We start from the raw sequence: 22,102 nt of genomic DNA on the forward strand, positions 1-22,102 counted from the left end.
CAGGAAGTTAAAGCTTGGTCGCAAATGGGTCTTCCAAATGGACAATGACCCCAAGCATACTTCCAAAGTTGTGGCAAAATGGCTTAAGGACAACAAAGTCCAGGTATTGGAGTGGCCATCACAAAGCCCTGACCTCAATCCTATAGAATGTTTGTGGGCAGAACTGAAAAAGAGTGTGCGAGCAAGGAGGCCTACAAACATGACTCAGTTACACCAGCTCTGTCAGGAGGAATGGGCCAAAATTCACCCAACTTATTGTGTGAAGCTTGTGGAAGGCTACCCAAAATGTTTGACCCAAGTTAAACAATTTAAAGGCAATGCTACCAAATACTAATTGAGTGTATGTAAACTTCTAACCCACTGGGAATGTGATGAAATAAATAAAAGCTGAAATAAATCACTTTCTTAAAATAAAGTGATAATCCTAACTGACCTAAGACAGGGACTTTTTACTAGGATTAAATGTCAGGAATTGTGGAAAAACTGAGTTTAAATGTATTTGTCTAAGGTGTATGTAAACTTCCGACTTCAACTGTAAATAAATATATGGACGAGCAATGTCAGAGCGGCATAGACTAAGATACAGTAGAATAGTATAGAATACAGTATATACATATGAGATGAGTAATGCAAGATATGTAAACATTATTAAAGTGACTATAAGTGCATCGACGACGTTGTCCCCACAGTGACCGTACTATTTTCCAACCAGAAGCCATGGATTACAGGCAACACCCGCACCGAGCTAAAGGCTAGAGCTGCCGCTTTCAAGGAGCGGGACACTAATCCGGACGCTTATAAGAAATCCCGCTATGCCCTCAGACGAACCATCAAACAGGTAATGCGTCAATACAGGACTAAGATTGAATCCTACTACACCGGCTCTGACACTAGTCGGATGTGGCAGGGCTTGAAAAATATGATGGACTACAAAGGGAAACCCAGCCGCGAGCTGCCCAGTGACGCGAGCCTACCAGACGAGCTAAATGCTTTTCATGCTCTCCATAGCTGATGTGAGCAAGACCTTTAAACAAGTCAACATTCACAAAGCCGCGGGGCCAGACGGATTACCAGGATGTGTACTCAAAGCAACTTGCAAGTGTCTTCCCTGACATTTTCAACCTCTCCCTGACCGAGTCTGTAATACCTACAATTTTTCAAACAGACCACCATAGTCCCTGTGCCCAAGAAAGCAAAGGTAAACTGCCTAAATGATTACCGCCCCGTAGCCCTCACGTCGATAACCATGAAGTGCTTTGAAAGGCTGGTCATGGCTCACATCAACACCATCATGACGGAAACCCTAGACTCACTCCAGTTCGCATACCGCCCCAACAGACCCACAGACGACACAATCTCAATCGTACTCCACACTGCCCTTTCCCACCTGGACAAAAGGAACACCTATGTGAGAATGCTGTTCATTGACTACAGCTCAGCGTTCAACACCATAGTGCCCTCAAAGCTCATCACCCTGGGACGAAACACCTCCCTCTGCAACTGGATCCTGGTCTTCCTGACGGGCCGCCCCCAGGTGGTAAGGGTAGGCAACAACATATCTGCCACGCTGATCCTCAACACTAGGGCCCCTCAGGGGTGTGTTCTTAGTCCCTTCCTGTACTCCCTGTTCATCCACGACTGCGTGGCCAAGCACGACTCCAACACCATCATCAAGTTTGCTGACGACACAACAGTGGTAGGCCTGATCACTGACAATGATGAGACAGCCTATAGGGAGGAGGTCAGAGTCCTGGCAGTGTGGTGCCAAAACAACAACCTCTCCCTCAATGTGAGCAAGACAAAGGAGCTGATCGTGGACTATAGGAAAGGGAGGGCCGAACAGGCCCCCATTAACATCGACGGGGCTGAGGTGGAGCGGGTCGAGAGTTTCAAGTTCCTTGGTGTCCACATCACCAACAAACTATCATGGTCCAAACACACCAAGACAGTTGTGAAGAGGGCACGACAACACCTTTCCCCCCTCAGGAGACTGAAAAGATTTGGCATGGGTCCCCAGATCCTCAAAAAGTTATACAGCTGCGCCATCGAGAGCATCCTGACCGGTTGCATCACCGCCTGGTATTGCAACTGCTCGGCATCCAACCGTAAGGCGCTACAGAGGGTAGTGCGTATGGCCCAGTACATCACTGGGGCCAAGCTTCCTGACATCCAGGACCTATATACTAGGCGGTGTCAGAGGAAGGCCCAAAAAATTGTCAAAGACTCCAGTCACCCAAGTCATCGACTGTTCTCTCTGCTACTGCACGGTAAGCGGTACCGGAGCGCCAAGACGAGGACCAAAAGGCTCCTTAACAGCTTCTACCCCAAGCCATAAGACTGCTGAACAGTTAATCAAATTGTTTTTACACTGCTGTTTCTCGCTTATTATCTATGCATAGTCACTTTACAAATTACCAGTACCCCCTGTATATTGCCTCGTTATTGTTATGTAATTTTACATTTTCAAACTTTTTGATTTAGTATATATTTTCTTAACTCTATTTCTTGAACTGCATTGTTGGTTAAGGGCTTGTAAGTAAGCATTTCACGGTAAGGTCTACACCTGTTGTATTCGGTGCATGTGACAAATACAATTTGATTTGAGTCACTGTGCCAAAATGGCTGAATGGATTTTCAAGTCTGACATTTTAAAATGAACTTAGCAATCAGGATATTCAAGTTTTTTTAAACACAAAGGGTGAGGAAACTTCAAACTCCTTTTCCCATTCACGTTTCCTATTGTAAACGATGTGGAGGATGCATACAAGGAAATGTGATTGGAGAAGGAAATGCATTGCTTTACAATGACCATAAGGGTGTACCCTTTCCATGCATACTAAATGTTTGCACTTTTGGTGACTTGACCTACATTGCATACTCTATGAATATGACCATAGCGCATGATTTATGGCCTTTATGGGGGGGCGGAGATTCTTATGACATTGCCAGCAGTAAGATCCAAGTAAAATTTCCAAAAAGACAAGGACTGTAGTTTTCAAATGATATGTCACTTTTTATTTTCTGACAATTCATTTTTTGGAGGTACCCCCACAAACTCACCGGACCCAGGTCCAAAACAACCACTCAGAGTTTGGTCTTGGTAGCTGCATGCTCCAGCTCCGGTTTAGTGCAGGCTTTCACAACAGTTTAAACCGTTGCATTTATCAGGACTAGACTGTAAGAGGGCACTTGTAAGTGTATGGGTCTCCATAATGTCAAGTTGAGGTGGAGCAAAGGCAAGGCTATTGTCTCTACTTACTCAGACACTTACAGTAGACAAGGCCCCTTCTGGTTGAATGAAAACAGTTCTAAATGGCCTACTTCAGCTGTAGCATGGCCAATGAATGGAGGAACGTACAACGCCCCAACCAGCAGACTGTCAACCAATCACATTCACGTTGCGTCACACGTTTGCTAAGCTAATAGTCACACAATCCCTTCTAAAAGTCAGGGTATGAGTCGAGAAACCTGCCTATTTTCCTCGAAAGTACGTAATGTCACAATTCCAAAGCTATTCGATATCACAGAGAACAAGTTAATTATCTCACAGCTCAGAAAATATTTGCAATGTTGTACTTCTTATTCACGTAATTCATGCTAATGCTGGGTTTTTGAGCTAGCACCCAATTGACTCTCATATACTCCTTGAAGGAGTCTATTTGTCCTGGGGAAGATCTCAATTGCATACTCCTCACATCCTCTCTCCTCATCTCCTTCTCAAAACCCATTGGATGAGAAAGCCAGAGGTCCCTATGACCTCCTTCAATGGGTTTTGAGAAGGAGGAGAGAGGACGCAAGCAGTATGCAATTGAGATTCTCCCATAGTCTCCTTGTCTCAGAATCGCCCAGAATGCACCGTGAAATACATTGACCACGCATGGGCAACGTACACAATGGGTGTTAAAGAGCGACTGCCCCTAAAAAGCAACTAATCCCAGTGAAAACGTGGCATCGATATGAGTCAGGAACATTTATTCTAGTGTCAGAATTGACTACAAAATGTAAATAGGATAATTTTGGTCATAAAGTCAGTCTTGTCTAAAATGCAGTTTGGAACCTCAGTGCGTCACAACGAGTAAATTAAGGTTGGGTTTGGATTACAATTATGTCAACAAATCATGCCCCCTTTTGCCAAGCTCCATGTTCAAACATGTTCTGACATGTTTGCCAAGGTAGCCCCATTACCACCAGATAAAATGTGGATTGGCACAGCATCAGTATCGGCTGGGAATGACCAGGAAAGATAAAAGGTGCATATTGCTATATTAGCAGAACACTGATTTTATGGTATTATGTAAAGGGTTGTTTATTCTACATGGACATGTTATTACATTTGAATGTTATTAAAACAATTAGTTTAGAATATCTAAATAAATTCAGCAATTGCATTCTTCTCATATTACTCTGTAGGCTACTGACGTATTCAAAGCTTCCTCCTGTAGTTATTGAACTCAACCTGCAGGAGGTTTGTTTGTTGTGATTGAGTGGGGGAAAACAGCTACGGGCAAGGTTCTGATAGATGGGTGTGTCAAGAAACACCAACATCAAACCTCACCCCCAACCCAACTCTCGTCGGGCTTCTGTCATGGCCGTCAGCATTTTTTGAGGAGCAAGCCAAAAAATGAGGCCAAATCAGCGGGTGCAGTTCCCCGTTAATACGATTCCAATGGAGTTTCCCATCTCCTCAAAAGTATCTCTGGTGTAGCTCAGCCTGTGGCGTTACCATGACAACCCCTCAAATATGTTTCCCCTTGTTCAGTTTATTGTGTTGCCCTCACTTTTCCAAATGCCAAAGGAATTACACCTTCACATCCACCGGTTTCTACTTAACAATTGTCTCTTTCTCCTTCTTGCTGTCAATCTCCCTCCTTTACATGCTCTCTCCCTCGTTCTACTACAAATGCCACTCTCTGTTTAATAACATAGCGACAGAAAAGTGAAGGCCTTGGTTTCCCAGACAACTAATGACAAGCAGACAGAGTCTTGTACAGACAGACATGAAGACAAAGGGGGCTGCTTGTGCAACTAGATTGTTCAGCCTTGTGTCTCCCAAAAGCCAGCCTTGTGCAACTGGATTGGACAATAAGCTTGTTTAGAGTGTTCTCCTACATTTGAGTTAACGTTCAACTCTTTGAAAAGTCAATGTGGAGAGAATCATACTATACAGTCCAAATCACTGCCACTGTAAAGCACTTTTCATGAAAATGCAAAGTGGTAAATTAGGGCGTAAATGAGGTCAACCAACTCAGTGGCCTTGTGGTTAGTGTCTGCCCTGAGATTGGAAGGTTAGAGTACCAAAGTCTAAAAATGGGACATGCCTCTCTGCTTGGCATGCAGCATTAAGGAGATGGATTAGAGGCAAGGCCCTGCAACAGGGGGGCTGTACTAGTACATCAAGGACCTCACGCTACAGAAGCAGGAAATAGGCTTCTGCCCATATGAACCGTTTAGTTCAGACAATGCTTACTTGTCCAATGTTTACTTACGTGAGGTAGTAGTAAAGGACAAAATACACTACGATGACGGTTAAAAACAGCAGGTGGCCGCACTACAGCCTCTGATCAGAACTTCGGAAGCCATTTTGTGTTAATTTCCCGTCGACTCTACATGTTGTAGTCGCCACCCTTCGTCAATGCCCACCAGGTGACCTCTAACACACTGCGGCCACCTTCTGCTTTTAGCCGTTCATGAAGAGAGGCGCATGTGCACACCGATAGGACGTACGGGGAGTGGCCCCGTTTTGTACCGTCAAAACTGTGATTATATGTAGAAGCCAGACAACATAGTTTAAATTAAGCCTTTAAAATCGATAGTTCAATATATCTCCAAGCAACCGGGAGAGAGTGAGAGGTCAGTTGTACAGTGCCTTCGGAAAGTATTTAGACCCTTTGACGGTTTCCACATTTTGTTATGTTACAGCCTTATTCTAAAATGGGTTAAACAAGAACAGCGCCGGAGAAGATGGCTGCCGTTTTACAGCCCTCTAACCAATTGTACTATTATGTGTGTTTTTCCGCGTTATTTGTAATTTATTTTGTACATAATGTTTCTGCCATCGTCTCTTATAACCAAAAAGAGCTTCTGGATATCAGGACAGCGATTACTCACCTCGTATTGGACGAAGATTTTTTCTTCAACGAGGCGGCCGCGAAGGATATCCTACAGACACCCGACAAGGCCCAAATCCCCGTCATTCGCGTGAGGAAGAGACGGAGATATCGTGGACGTAGGGCGGGGTGCCTTGTAAGGATCCGACGGCGAGCGAGTAAACTGCCTCTTCCATCAATCCTATTAGCCAATCTTCAATCATTGGAGAACAAATTGGATGACCTAATATTACGGTTATCCTACCAACGGGACATTAGAAACTGTAATATCTTATGTTTCACCGAGTCGTGGCTGAACGACGACATGGATAACATACAGCTAGCGGGCTATACGCTACATCGGCAGGACAGAACGGCTGACTCCGGTAAGACAAAGGGTGGCGGTCTGTGTATATTTGTAAACAACAGCTGGTGCACAAAATCAAATACTAAGGAAGTCTCGAGGTTTTGCTCGCCTGAGGTAGAGTATCTTATGATAAGCTGTAGACCACACTATTTACCAAGAGAGTTTTCATCTATATTTTTCATAGCTGTCTATTTACCACCACAAACCAATGCTGGCATTAAGATTGCATTGAATGGCTGTATAAGGCCATAAATCAGCAGGAAAACGCTCATCCAGATGCAGCGCTCCTAGTGGCCGGGGACTTTAATGCAGGGAAAATTAAATCCGTTCTACCTAATTTCTACCAGCATGTTAAATGTGCAACCAGAGGAAAAAAAACTCTAGACCACCTTTACTCCACACACAGAGACGCATACAAAGCTCTCCCTCACCCTCCATTTGGCAAATCTGACCATAACTCTATCCTTCTGATTCCTGCTTATAAGCAAAAACTAAAGCAGGAAGCACCAGTGACTCGGTTAATAAAAAAGTGGTCAGATGACACAGATGCTAAGCTACAGGACTGTTTTGCTAGCACAGACTGGAACATGTTCCGGGATTCTTCAGATAGCATTGAGGAGTACACCACATCAGTCACTGGCTTCATCAATAAGTGCATCGATGATGTCGTCCCCACAGTGACCGTGACGTACATACCCCCAACCAGAAGCCATGGATTACAGGAAACAACCGCACTGAGCTAAAGGGTAGAGCTGCCGCTTTCAAGGAGCGGGACTCTAACCCAGACGCTTATAAGAAATCCCGCTATGCCCTCCGACGAACCATCAAACAGGCAAAGAGTCAATACAGGACTAAGATTGAATCGTACTACACTGGCTCTGACGCTCGTCGGATGTGGCAGGGCTTGAAAACTATTACAGACTACAAAGGGAAGCACAGCCGCGAGCTGCCCAGTGACACAAGACTTCCAGACGAGCTAAACCACTTCTATGCTCGGCTCGAGGCAAGCAACACTGAAGCATGCATGAGAGCACCAGCTGTTCCGGATGACAATGTGATCACGCTCTCCGTAGCCGATGTGAGTAAGACTTTTAAGCAGGTCAACATTCACAAGGCCGCAGGGCCAGACGGATTACCAGGACGTGTACTCCGAGCATGTGCTGACCAACTGGCAAGTGTCTTCACTGACATTTTCAACATGTCCCTGACTGAGTCTGTAATACCAACATGTTTCAAGCAGACCACCATAGTCCCCGTGCCCAAGGACTCTAAGATAACCTGCCTAAATGACTACCGACCCGTAGCACTGACGTCTGTAGCCATGAAGTGCTGTCAGAGACCTGGCCGTGTGGTGCCAGGACAACAACCTCTCCCTCAACGTGACCAAGACAAAGGAGATGATTGTGGACTACAGGAAAAAAAGAGGACTGAGCACACCCCCATTCTCATCGACGGGGCTGTAGTGGAACAGGTTGAGAGCTTCAAGTTTCTTGGTGTCCACATCACCAACGAACTATCATGGTCCAAACACACCAAGACAGTCGTGAAGAGGGCACGACAAAGCCTATTCCCCCTCAGGAGACTGAAAAGATTTGGCATGGGTCCTCAGATCCTCAAAAAATTCTACAGCTGCACCATCGAGAGCATCCTGACTGGTTGCATCACCGCCTGGTATGGCAACTGCTTGGCCTCTGACCGCAAGGCACTACAGAGGGTAGTCCATACGGCCCAGTACATCACTGGGGCCAAGCTTCCTGCCATCCAGGACCTCTATACCAGGCGGTGTCAGAGGAAAGCCCTCAAAATTGTCAAAGACTCCAGCCACCCTAGTCATAGACTGTTCTCTCTGCTACCGCACGGCAAGCGGTACCGGAGTGCCAAGTCTAGGTCCAAAATACTTCTAAACAGCTTCTACCCCCAAGCCATAAGACTCCTGAACAGCTAATCATGGCTACCCAGACTATTTGCACTGCCCCCCACCCCATCCTTTTACGCTGCTGCTACTCTGTTAATTATTTATGCATAGTCACTTTAACTCTGCCCACATGTACATATTACTTCAACTACCTCAACTAGCCGGTGCCCCCCGCACATTGACTCTGCACCGGCACCCCCTGTATATATAGCCTCCCTACTGTTATTTTATTTTACTTCTGCTCTTTTTTTCTCAACACTTTTTTTGTTGTTGTTTAATTTTTACTTTTTTGTTAAAAATAAATGCACTGTTGGTTAAGGGCTGTAAGTAAGCATTTCACTGTAATGTCTGCACCTGTTGTATTCGGCGCATGTGGCCAATAAAATTTTATTTTATTTTATTTGAAATAAATAAAAATCCTCAGCAATCTACACACAATACCCCATAATGACAAAGCAAAAACTGGTTTTTAGAAAGTTTAGCAAATGTATTCACAATAAAAAAACGGAAATACCTTATTTACATAAGTATTCAGCCCCTTTGCTATGAGACTCGAAATTGAGCTCAGTTGCATCCTGTTTCCATTGATCATCCTTGAGATGTTTCTACAACTTGATTGGAGTCCACCTGTGGTAAATTCAATTGATAGAACATGATTCGGAAAGGCACATACCTGTCTATATAAGGTCCCACAGTTGTGTCGAGGCACAGATCTGGGGAAGGGTACCAAAACATTTCTGCAGCATTGAAGGTCCTCAAGAACACAGTGGCCTCCATCATTCTTAAATGGAAGAAGTTTGGAACCACCAAGACTCTTCCTAGAGCTGGCCGCCCTGGCCAATCTGAGCAATCGGGGGACAAGGGCCTTGGTCAGGGCGGTGACCAAGAACCCAATGGTCACTCTGACAGAGCTCTAGAGTTCCTCTGTGGAGATGGGAGAATCTTCCAGAAGGACAACCATCTCTGCAGCACTCCACCAACGGAAGCCACTCCTCAGTAAAAGGGACATGACAGTCCGCTTGGAGTTTGCCAAGATTCTCTGGTCCGAAACCAAGATTGAACTCTTTGGCCTGAACGCCAAGCTTCACGTCTGGAGGAAACCTGCCACCATCCCTACGGTGAAGCATGGTGGTGGCAGCATCATGCTGTGGGGATGTTTTCAGCGGCATGGACTGGGAGACTAAGATGATCCTTGATGAAAACCTGCTCCAGAGTGCTCAGGACTTCAGACTGGGGCGAAGGTTCACCTTCCAACAGGACAACTACCCTAAGCACACAGCCAAGACAACGCAGGAGTGGCTTCGGGACAAGTCTCCGAATGTCCTTGAGTGGATCAGCCAGAGCCCAGACTTGAACCCGATCTAACATCTCTGGAGAGACCTGAAAATAGCTGTGCAGCGACGCTCCCCATCCAACCTGACAGAGCTTGAAGGGATCTGCAGAGTAGAATGGGAGAAACTCCCCAAATACAGGTGTGCCAAACTTGTAGCGTCATACCCAAGAAGAAGAGGCTGTAATTGCTGCCAAAGGTGCTTCAACAAAGTACTGAGTAAAGGGTCTGAATACTTGGGGAGAAAAAGGGGTAAAAGTATTTTAAAAAATAAGGAAAGGATGTAGAATCATTATTATTCCTTGTTTGTCATAACAACTAAGAGTTAATGGTGGTTATTGGTGAGAATGGAGAGGTGCTATATCTGGGGGATTGGGTCACTGGGAAGGCATTACACACCTCTCTGACGTGTGCGTGGTGCCTCCACTCATTCCATTTCAGTCTCTCGGAAGACCCACTCACCCCAAGTTGACCCCCACTTTCAAAATTCCAAAATACAGCCGGTCTCATGCATTTAGCAAAATGCATCATACCGGATGTATTTCTGTATTTTGAAAGTTATATGTTACTGTATCTTCAAAAGTTTTTGGGGACTACAGTACCAGTCAAGGGTTTTTCTTTATTTTTACATTGTAGAATAATAGTGAAGACATCAAACTATGAAATAACACATAGGGAATCATGAAGTAACCCAAAAAGTGTTAAACAAATCAAAATATATTTTATATTTGAGATTCTTCAAATAGCCACCCTTTGCCTTAATGACAGCTTTGCACACTTTTGGCATTCTCTCAACCAGCTTTACCTGGAATGCTTTTCCAACAGTCTTGAAGGAGTTCCCACATATGCTGAGCACTTCTTGGCTGCTTTCCCTTCACTCTGCCATCCGACTCATCCCAAACCATCTCAATTGGGTTGAGGTCGGGGGAGTGTGGAGGCCAGGTAATCTGATGCAGCACTCCATCACTCTCCTTCTTGGTAAAATAGCCCTTACACAGCCTGGAGGTGTGTTGGGTCATGGTCCTGTTGAAAAACAAATGATAGTCCCACTAAGCCCAAACCAGATGGGATGGCGTATCGCTGCAGAATGCTGTGGTAGCAATGCTGGTTAAGTGGGCCTTGAATTCTAAATAAATCACAGAGAGTGAAACCAGCAAAGCACCTCCACACCATAACACCTCCTCCTCCATACATTACGGTGGGAAATACACAAGCGGAAATCATCCGTTCACCCACACCGCGTCTCACAAAGACACGGCGGTTGGAACCAAAAATCTCAAATTTGGACTCCAGACCAAAGGACACATTTCCACCGGTCTAATGTCCATTGCTCGTGTTTCTTGGCCCAAGTAGGTCTTCTTCTTATTGGTGTCCTTTAGTAGTGGTTTCTTTGCAGCAATCGACCATGAAGGCCTGATTCACACAGTCCCCTCTGAACAGTTGATGTTGAGATGTATCTGTGACTTGAACTCTGTGAAGCATTTACTTGGGCTGCAATTTCTGAGGCTGGTAACTCTAATGAACTTATCCTCTGCAGCAGAGGTAAATCTGGGTCTTCCATTCCTGTGGCGGTCCTCATGAGAGCAAGTTTCATCATAGCGCTTGATGGTTTTTGCGACTGCACTTGAAGAAACTTTCAAAGTTCTTGAAATGTTCCGTATTGACTGACCTTCGTCTTAAAGTAATGATGGACTGTCGTTTCACTTTGCTTATTTGAGCTGTTCTTGCCATGATATGGACTTGGTATTTTACTAAATAGGGCTATCTTCTGTAAACCCTTGAATGAGTAGGTGTGTCCAAACGTTTGACTGGTAGTGTATATCAACAATGGACTAATGAAACAAATACCAACATATAGTTTTGGGATTTTCCTTTAAGCTTTCCATAAAAAGTACACTGAAGGTGGTCTCTTCAGAGGTAGGTAGGCAATACATTTAATTTTTTTTTACATTTTAGTCATTTAGCAGACGCTCTTATCCAGAGTGACTTACAGTTAGTGATTACATTTTTTAATTTTTTTTATACTGGCCCCCCGTGGGAATCGAACCCACAACCCTGGCGTTGCAAACGCCATGCTCTATCAACTGAGCTACATCCCTGCCGGCCATTCCCTCCCCTACCCTGGACGACGCTGGGCCAATTGTGCGCCGCCCATGAGTCTCCCGGTCGCGGCCGGCTGCGACAGAGCCTGGATTCGAACCAGGATCTCTAGTGGCACAGTTAGCACCACTGCGCCACTCAGAACAGGTTTGTGATTGGATAACAACTTGTTGAAGTGGTCTGTGACTGGAGGTCTGTTAAAGCCAATAGGCTACTGGGATAACTGGGAGTTGAGGGGTGAGGGTCAACAACCCTGTGTGCAGAGTGGAGTGTCAGACAATTGACTCTATTTCCCCCATCGTTCCAAGAGGCAAGGGTGTGTGCGCATGTGTGTGAATAACAAGTAGCGCCCATCGCTCCCAATCTCAATCGGAGTCACCCCTAAAGAATAAGAAGAGCATGAGAAGTGCACAGCACACCACCTGCTTATGTATGTCAGGAATCAAAGTAAAGTTGTAAACAGTGAACCAGAATGGCGGAAAACAACATAACTACCCTTCAAAGTTGTCTGACACAGCTATAAAACATCAAAAGTATTTCCTCTTGTGAGACAATAGCTCAGTTATGAACAAGGAGCATCAAATATTACATGTGTTTTGTCATCTTCTTCATAGTGAGAGCAAGGAGAGGAGTTTCCATCGATCAAAAAACACAAAAGTGATTGCACTTTAGTCTTCGCCTAACCCTTCTCCTCTCCACCCCCCGCCATCAGATAACTCTCCCCATGCATTCTGTACCTACATAATGACAAAAAGCATCAGCCTTTGAAGCTATAACGCTGTCATCTGACATCTCTACCCACTGTGCTTTTTGAGCTCTGTATTTGTAGAGATATTTTGAATATTAAAATGCCCATTTCAGATGGGCTCTCTCTCACAGCGAACTGCATGGAACAACAAACTCTGTTGGAGTGTGTGTGTAGTCTTCTCTATACAAAGACCCTCTTTCTATGCATATCCTGATGCCCTATTTCCTACAGTCAAAAATGATAATCTTGAAAGAGAAAAACATGACAATTGAGAAATGATGTTGGTACACAGAGACACACACACACAGTGTTGTAAAGGAATAACCTTGAGCCGACTGACTGAACAGAAGAGAAAAGGCACACACACACACAACACACAGGCAAGCAGCAGCAGGAGGCACACAGAGACACACACACACAACACTGTGCTTGAAAAAAGGGAGTAACCTTGAGCAGCATGACTGATCACCAGGCAGTCCAAGAACACACACACACGTATACATTCATACACGCGCACACAGCATGAGTGAGCGTGAGGCGGATGGTAGGAGGCACAGAGGCGTCTGGCAGCGCCACAGGGACCCTGGAGGACAATAAATATCCCAGAATGCCATCTGTCTGAGCCACAGTGGCCACAGGCTCAGCGTCTCAAAGGCTGACTTCCAGTCAGAATACTCCAGTCCTAACAGATCTCAAATGATGGGATACGTGTAGGGTAATATGCCATATGGTGTTAACTACTTTTACACAGAACACCAGTTCAGGTCCTGGAAAGATATAGCGTGTGAAGGCTTTTGTTACTATCCCAGTACTAATAGCATACACCTGATTGTACTATACCAATCAGCAACACCGGTCTTTACCTTATACCTATCCAGGCCTATCGGATCTTAGGGAGTCAGTAAGTGCTGAGGAAAGGGTTTCGAATATGACCTGATTGCCAATTTCTGATCTACATGAAGTGCCCTAGTGTAGGGTCTAGGGGTGGATTTGGAGCGCAGCCTTGGAGATGGATGTCCCTGGGAGTTGACAGAGGGAGCAGGCTAGGAGCAGCCTAGGCACCACAGGGAGTTAAACAGTCCCTTGGGACTGACTTGCAATCTGTAGAGCAGAACCTAGCTGTAAACACACACATAAACTACTCCCCCAGCCTCATTCATCACATTAAGGCCAATCAGATGAACACTTACAGAGAGAAAGGAACAACAGATTCATCATAAACTACATACACTTAGAAGCTATTCTATTCTGGTGGGCTGTAAAGCGGCTCCATTTCAAAAAGGAGGAAATATCGTCCAATTTCACAGTTTTTTTACTTGGTAAACAATATACTATTGATTTTTTTTCTTCAGCTCAGACAGACAAGCATTTCCCAATCCCAATCAAATAATCAAGCTAGGAACACGAGTTTAATCAAAATACGCTGAAAAACATGTCTAGCTACAAACTGAAAAACAATATGTTCAGAATGTGATGATCTGTTGGGTTGTTGTTCCGCCAGCCTGGCTGAGCAGGAGATTGACAGTCATCACTTGTAAGAGCATTTGAAAGCCCTGGACCGTAAAATGTTCATCTGCATTTCGCTTATTAAAAGCGTCCATAATCGACATAATCGCTGCAGCAGTACGCTGCATTTGTGACTCCTACGTAAATCGTTTCTAATTTCACGCTTTGCACCCATCTTTAGATATTGAATACATTTCATAATCGCAGCAGGGACATTTAATTCTCCTCTCCTTCCTCTCAGAGTTCCACATAATGAAGATTGAAACGAGATGGGGGCGAGGCAGATGGGTGTATGCAGCTTCTTTGTGTAACTGTCAGACAGACAGAAAGACAGACGAATCACTGTCCTTACAGAGCAACCTCATCCAGTACCTTGTGTGTCCTCAGCGTTTAAGACATTAGTTAAATAACACAGTAAATCAAGTAGGCTACCAGCTAATTATCAATTACCAAAGACAAAAACGGCTAATGGAAAGCTAAGAGATCAGATTAATAACAGTCAAATAGACATATGCTGCGTTTACACAGTCAGCCCAATTCTGATCTTTTTTTCCACCAATTGGTCTTTTGACCAATCAAATCAGATCTTTTCACGTCAGAACCTTTTCAGAGCTGATCTGACTGGTCAAAAGACCAATTAGTGAAAGAAAGTTCAGAATTGGGCTGCCTGTGTTAACACAGCCTTAGGAGCGGTTTCCCGGACACAGGTTATGCCTAGTACTGGATTGAAAAGCAAGTTCAACAGGGATTTTGCATTGAAAATGCTTTTTAGTCCAGGACTAGGCTTCATCTGTGTCATTTGAACATTCTATACCCAGATCTGGTATTTTGCCTAGGTCTTATCAAATGTCATAGTGCCCGTTCCCAGCCATCTGTCTGTCTGTCCATCTATCCCCTTTACCTCTCTTATTATTAAGACTAGAACATACAACACTTGGTGAACATAAACAAAAACATCAGCCCAATGTGCTTCACTAGACGTACAGTATTTGCGCTGAGTGTGTTCCTGCCGTCGCGCTGGAAGTGGCTACAGCCCTGTTGACCTGCTCTAGCCTCAGGTAATAACTGAGACCTACCACACAATCACTCCATTACAGCTCCCAACAGGTCAGAAATGATAATACAGGTCATAATGGCAGGCAAAGGAGCAGGGGCAGAGCCAGGGGCACGCTGGTTTGGTAAGCTGTTTGTCTACAACGTAACGACACACAGAGGCGCGCAGTAGAGAGATGGAGTGTGCAGTCCATGTCAGAAAGACAAAAACAACATAAAAGCAGTGAATGAATACAATCTTTTGTTGTTTTGTGTTGTGTTACTTAAGTCTCTCCCGGTGCTGTAGCTCTGGGCATCAATAGAAGAGGAGCCATCACCTTGTACCACACAGTAAAGTATGTGAGCTTCTTCTTCAGTGGGGTGCAAAGGCTTCTGAAGCCGCATTCAGGGTAGCAAACAACCATAAGTTCAATAATAATAATAATAATATAATAATAATAGAGACGGATAGAGGATAAACATTTGTAGGTGGGGATAACAGAGAGAGGATAACAGATGTTCGTACCGGGATCATCCAGTTGGCCAGGTCTCCCATCTTAGACACCTGCATGGCTCCCAGCATCGTCAAGTTGATGTGACCACTGCAGAGAGAAGACAAACAAGCACCTGTACATCAATGAACCAACCCAATCAGTCAATCCATCACCAACAAGGTAATATGACCAATGGAGACAGAAGGAGGGTTTGATACCTCGTCAATGGCATATGAAACATCAACTGTGTTCTGAGTCATAGAGGGAATGATGTTGGGTTGTTCCACATGATTAAACATGCGCTATTAAACTATGAAGACATTCTAATTAACTCTGTGTGGGAGGGGAGAGGAGGAGGATGGTTTCAATTTGTAACTCTGGTAATATAATAAGACAGCTGGTGTAATCAGAAAGGTGGCAGCCTATTAGAATAGCTACATTGCCTCGCTTTCACCTCACCTCTGAAACAAGGACACATCGTGCCACAGGGAGAGAGAGACCTGAGCTACACACACAACGACAGGCCAATGTCATGAGTTTCAGAAATCTCACCCAAAACTACTGTTTACGTCACCTTCACCGGATTAACTTTTGACACCATGCTCAGATCTAAGAGGGACAGTGTGTGTGCGTCTCTCTCTCTCTCTGTGTGTGTGTGTGTGTGTGTGTGTGTGTGTGTGTGTGCGTGTGTACCTATGTCAGTTAGTGAGTCAGTGGGAGGGGAGGGCTCACAGCCAGATACTCTGTTAAATCAGAGCATAGACACTGCAGTGCAATGACTCACTATGAGCAGTGTGTGTGTGTGTGGGTGTGTGTGTGTGTGAACCATGTCTTTGTGTGGTCTCTAGCACTGTGGCCATTAGCCGTCTGTATTTATGAATCCTATTGGATTTCCACGGGTGGACAAACAGATCTACTGCTATAGGGTGGGTGGGCCGAGTCTCAGCTGCTCCAGAAATCAATATCAGCCCGTGAATTATCGCCATCGCTGTTGCCGAGCTGCATTGACAACAATAGCTAACAGCTAATATACAAGGCTTACAAATCAGGGCTAGGCCATGGTTTTTGCGCAGCATTTCATGGTTTCATGGCAGTTTTGTTGAGCTCAGCCGTCAGCTATTTAAGTAATATACACTACAAAAGTATGTGGACACCTGCTCGTCGAACGTCTCATTCTAAAATCATGGGCATTAATATGGAGTTGGTCACCCCTTTGCTGCTATAACAGCCTCCACTCATCTGGGAAGGCTTTCCACTAGATGTTGGAACATTCCTGCGGGGACTTCTATTCAGCCACAAGAGCATTAGTGAGGTCGGGCACTGATGTTGGGCGATTAGGCCTGGCTCGCAAACGGCGTTCCAATTCATCCCAAAGGTGACCGATGGGGTTAAGGTCAGGGCTCTGTGCAGACCAGTCAAGTCCTTCCACACCTATCTCGACAAACCATTTCTGTATGGACCTCGCTTTGTGCACGGGGGCATTGTCATGCTGAAACAGGAAAGGGCCTTTGTGAAAGGACAGTATTGTCTAGAATGTCATTGTATTAAGATTTCCCTTCACTGGAACTAAGGGGCCTAGCTCGAACCACAAAAAACAGCCCCAGAACATTATTTCTCCTCCACCAAACTTTACAGTTGGCACTATGCATTGGGGCAGGTAGCGTTCTCCTGGCATCCGCCAAACCCAGATTCGTCCGTCGGAATGCCAGATGGTGAAGCGTGATTCATCACTGCAGAGAACACGTTTCCACTGCTCCAGAGTCCAATGGCGAGCTTTACACCACTCCAGCCGACGCTTGGCATTGCACATGGTGATCTTAGGCTTGTGTGCGGCTGCTCGGCCATCAGAAACCCATTTCATGAAGCTCCCGACAAACAGTTCTTATGCAGACGTTGCTTCCAGAGGCAGTTTGGAACTCGTAGTGAGCGTTTCAACCGAGGAAAGAAGATTTTTACGCTCTATGGGCTTCAGCACTTGGCGGTCCCGTTCTGTGAGCTTGCGTGGCCTACCACTTCGCGGCTGAGCAGTTGTTGCTCCTAGACGTTTCCACTTCACAATAACAGCACTTACAGTTGACCTGGGCAGAAATTTGCCAAACTGACTTGTTGGAAAGGTGGCATCCTGTGACGGTGCTACGTTGAAAGTCACTGAGCTCTTCAGTACGGGCCATTCTACTGCCAATGTTTGTCTATGGAGATTGCAAGGCTGTGTACTCGATTTTATACACCTGTCAGCAACGGGTGTGGCTGAAATAGCCGAATGTACTAATTTGAAGGGGAGTCCACATACTTTAGGCCATGTAGTGTATATCATCCCAAGGTCTAGACAGAAAAGGTCTAGACAGAAAAGGGGAGTGTCAGTGTCAATATCCTGATCAGTGAGTCTCTGATTCCATATTCAATAGGACTTCATGTGTCTCACAAAGGGTCATTATGCTTCATGGCATCCACGTATGTCAATATTGGTCAGACAACCATCGCTTTTAAAGACAACCCCAACACGCGCCCACCAACACACACTTCCTGCCCCCTCATCTCCTGATCACCCTCACCCTTCACAGTGACCCGATCATTCAGCCCTAACCTAGCCCCCTAGAGTTTTACTATGAACACACAAACAAAAACACAGAGCGCTCTGCCTCAATGACTTCATACAGCAATAAATCAGTTACACTGTCCTTACCCTCTTATCATGGCAAACGACTCGTCACTGGAGAAGTAGGAAGCCCCTGGAAGCACAGTCACCGTTTCTTTACCTGCACACACACATGGGGAAATGTCAACATCTCTCATAAATGGGATAGTTTGTTTCGTGTGTGTGCGCTTGCGCGTGTGTGGGGGGGGGGGGGCAAGATCACTTACCAGCGTTGATGAGGTCAGCATCCACTTCGTCTTCTGTGGGGTAGGGGCCCTACACAGAACACACACATTCATCACACAATGACACACATCACACACATCCGGTCTCTAAGCACCATAACCACACACACACATTTTCTCTCCCTTCAACAAAGGTACAGTCCTTGCTTCTTTACAGCAATATAAAAGGTGGAGAGGAAGAGAGCTTCTAACATCACATCGATTAACCTGACATTCATAATTGGGGGAACATTCTCACAAATGAGGCATTGGCATGTTTCTGCTTCAATTTCTCTGACAACAGAATTGATGTGAAAGGCTTGGTGGAGCTGCAGTCTTTGTATAGAGCCCACAGCTGTGTATACAAATAATGGATGGAGGAAAAATAAGTCAGATGGTCGCAATCTCCACAATGTTGGGTTAGGAATCCGGCACGTTTCAAACGTCAGTCCCAACACCTGTTGTCAAACCATGTTAGTGTGATTTGACCATGCGAGGGATTTAAATGAGCGTTTTACCAATCCCAGAATGCCGTTCTCACTCTGCAGGTGGACAGTGATGTCAGGTTGGATGAAGTTGCTGGCTAGCATGGGGATGCCAATGCCCAGGTTAGCTGACAGGGGTTAATGTTAAAGAACACAAACTAAATACATGACAGACATACAGTACCCTGATGTAATCTGATTCTGCACTACCAATGCCAAAACCTGGGTTATCTGATAGGGTTGGTTTGTGAAAGATCATGAACTTTCCCAATCTCAAATCAAATCAAATTTTATTGGTCACATACTCATATTTAGCAGATGTTATTGTGGGTGTGGCGAAATGCTTGTGTTCTTAGCTCCAACAGTGCAGTAGTATATTATATATATAATGGCGCCGGAGGGGATGGCTGCCTATTTATGGACTCTTAACCAACCGTGCTATTTTGTGTGTTTTTCCGCATTGTTTGTAACTTATTTTGCATATAATGTTGCTGCTACAGTCTCTTATGACCGAAAAGAGCTTCTGGACATCAGAACAGCGATTACTCACCTTGAACTGGACAAATTATATATTTTTTATTTATTTAACGAGTCGGACGAGAGGGATTTGCTCCAGACACCCGACAAGGCCCTCATCTCCGTCATTCGCAGTAATCGCGGAAGGAGATCGGGAAGCTTGGTAAGAAAGCCGGCGACGAGCGGCTAATCTGCATTTGCCATCGATACTATTGGCCAACTTACAATCGCTTGATAATAAAGTGGACGAACTACAGGCACGTATATCTTACCAACGAGACATTAAAAACTGTAATATCTTATGTTTCACCGAGTCGTGGCTGAACGAAGACATGAATAACATACAGCTGGCGGGTTATACACTGTATCGGCAGGATAGAACAGCAGTTTATGGTAAGACAAGGGGTGGCGGTCTATGTATATTTGTAAACAACAGCTGGTGCACGATATCTAAGGAAGTCTCGAGGTTTTGCTCGCCTGAGGTAGAGTATCTCATGATAAGCTGTAGACCACACTATCTACCAAGAGAGTTTTCATCTATATTCTTCGTAGCTGTCTATTTACCACCACAAACCGATGCTGGCACTAAGACCGCACTCAATGAACTGTATACGGCCATAAGCAAACAGGAAAACGCTCATCCAGAGGCAGCGCTCCTATTGGCCGGGGACTTTAATGCAGGGAAACTTAAATCCGTTTTACCTCATTTCTACCAGCATGTTAAATGTGCAACCAGAGGGGAAAAAAACTCTAGACCACCTTTACTCCACACACAGAGACGCATACAAAGCTCTCCCTCACCCGCCATTTGGCAAATCTGACCATAATTCGAACCTCCTGATTTCTGCTTACAAGCAAAAACTAAAGCAGGAAACCCCAGTGACTCAGTCAATAAAAAGGTGGTCAGATGAAGCAGATGCTAAGCTACAGGACTGTTTTGCTAGCACAGACTGGAATATGTTCCGGGATTCTTCCGATGGCATTGAGGAGTATACCACATTAGTCACTGGCTTCATCAATAAGTGCATCGATGACGTCGTCCCCACAGTGACTGTACGTACAGTTGAAGTCGGAAGTTTACATGCACTTAGGTTGGAGTCATTAAAACGAGTTTATCAACCACTCCACAAATTTCTTGTTAACAAACTATAGTTTTGGCAAGTCGGTTAGGACATCTACTTTGTGCATGACACAAGTCATTTTTCCAACAATTGTTTACAGACAGATTATTCCACTTATAATTCACTGTATCACAATTCCAGTGGGTCAGAAGTTAACATACACTAAGTTGACTGTGCCTTTCAACAGCTTGGAAAATTCCAGAAAATTATGTCATGGCTTTAGAAGCTTCTGATAGGCTAATTGACATAATTTGAGTCAATTGGAGGTGTACCTGTGGATGTATTTCAAGGCCTACCTTCAAACTCAGTGCCTCTTTGCTTGACATCATGGGAAAATCAAAATAAATCAGCCAAGACTTCAGAAAAAAATGGCAGACCTCCACAAGTCTGATTCATCCTTGGGAGCAATTTCCAAATGCCTGAAGGTACCACGTTCATCTGTACAAACAATAGTACGCAAGTATAAACACCAAGGGACCACGCAGCCATCATACTGTTCAGGAAGGAGACGCATTCTGTCTCCTAGAGATTAACGTAGTTTGGTGCGAAAAGTGCAAATCAATCCCAGAACAACAGCAAAGGACCTTGTGAAGATGCTGGAGGAAACAGGTACAAAAGTATCTATATCCACAGTAAAACGACTTCTATATCGACAAAACCTGAAAGGCCGCTCAGCAAGGAAGAAGCCACTGCTCCAAAACCGCCATAAAAAAGCCAAACTACGGTTTGCAACTGCACATGGGGACAAAGATCGTACTTTTTGGAGAAATGTCCTCTGGTCTGATGAAACAAAAATTGAACTGTTTGGCCATAATGACCATCGTTATGTTTAGAGGAAAAACGGGAATGCTTGCAAGCCGAAGAACACCATCCCAACCGTGAAGCACAGGGGTGGCAGATTCATGCTGTGGGGGTGCTTTGCTGCAGGAGGGACTGGTGCACTTCACAAAATAGATGGCATCATGAGGAAGGAAAATTATGTGGATATATTGAAGCAACATCTCAAGACATCAGTCAGGAAGTTAAAGCTTGGTCGCAAATGGGTCTTCCAAATGGACAATGACCCCAAGCATACTTCCAAAGTTGTGGCAAAATGGCTTAAGGACAACAAAGTCAAGGTATTGGAGTGGCCATCACAAAGCCCTGACCTCAATCCTATAGAAAATGTGTGGGCAGAACTGAAAAACCATGTGTGAGCAAGGAGGCCTACAAACCTGACTCAGTTACACCAGCTCTGTCAGGAGGAATGGGCCAAAATTCACCCAACTTATTGTGGGAAGCTTGTGGAAGGCTACCTGAAACGTTTGACCCAAGTTAAACAATTTAAAGGCAATGCTACCAAATACTAATTGAGTGTATGTAAACAGGATTACAGGCAACATCCGCACTGAGCTAAAAGGTAGAGCTGCCGCTTTCAAGGAGCAAGACTCTAACCCGGAAGCATATAAGAAATCCCGCTATGCCCACCGACGAACCATCAAACAGGCAAAGCATCAATACAGGACTAAGATCGAATCGTACTACAGGGCTTGCAAGCTATTAC

The 22,102-nt window shown here is 44.9% G+C and overlaps 1 protein-coding gene across 1 annotated transcript in view; it reads right to left on the minus strand.

The window, feature by feature from the left end:
- The window catches only part of LOC121585135 (succinyl-CoA:3-ketoacid coenzyme A transferase 1, mitochondrial-like), a 109,028-nt gene that overhangs the window by 22,250 nt on the left and 64,676 nt on the right, over positions 1-22,102 (minus strand). The window contains exons 10-13 of the mRNA XM_041901503.2: positions 18,956-19,050; positions 18,441-18,489; positions 18,262-18,334; positions 15,611-15,686 (exon numbers count right to left, since the gene is read on the minus strand). Of these exons, the coding sequence (XP_041757437.1) occupies positions 15,611-15,686; positions 18,262-18,334; positions 18,441-18,489; positions 18,956-19,050 (293 nt within the window). The remainder of the gene's footprint in view (positions 1-15,610; positions 15,687-18,261; positions 18,335-18,440; positions 18,490-18,955; positions 19,051-22,102) is intronic.

Source organism: Coregonus clupeaformis, unplaced genomic scaffold (assembly GCF_020615455.1).
Source record: "Coregonus clupeaformis isolate EN_2021a unplaced genomic scaffold, ASM2061545v1 scaf0011, whole genome shotgun sequence".
Classification (NCBI taxonomy): Eukaryota; Metazoa; Chordata; class Actinopteri; order Salmoniformes; family Salmonidae; genus Coregonus; species Coregonus clupeaformis.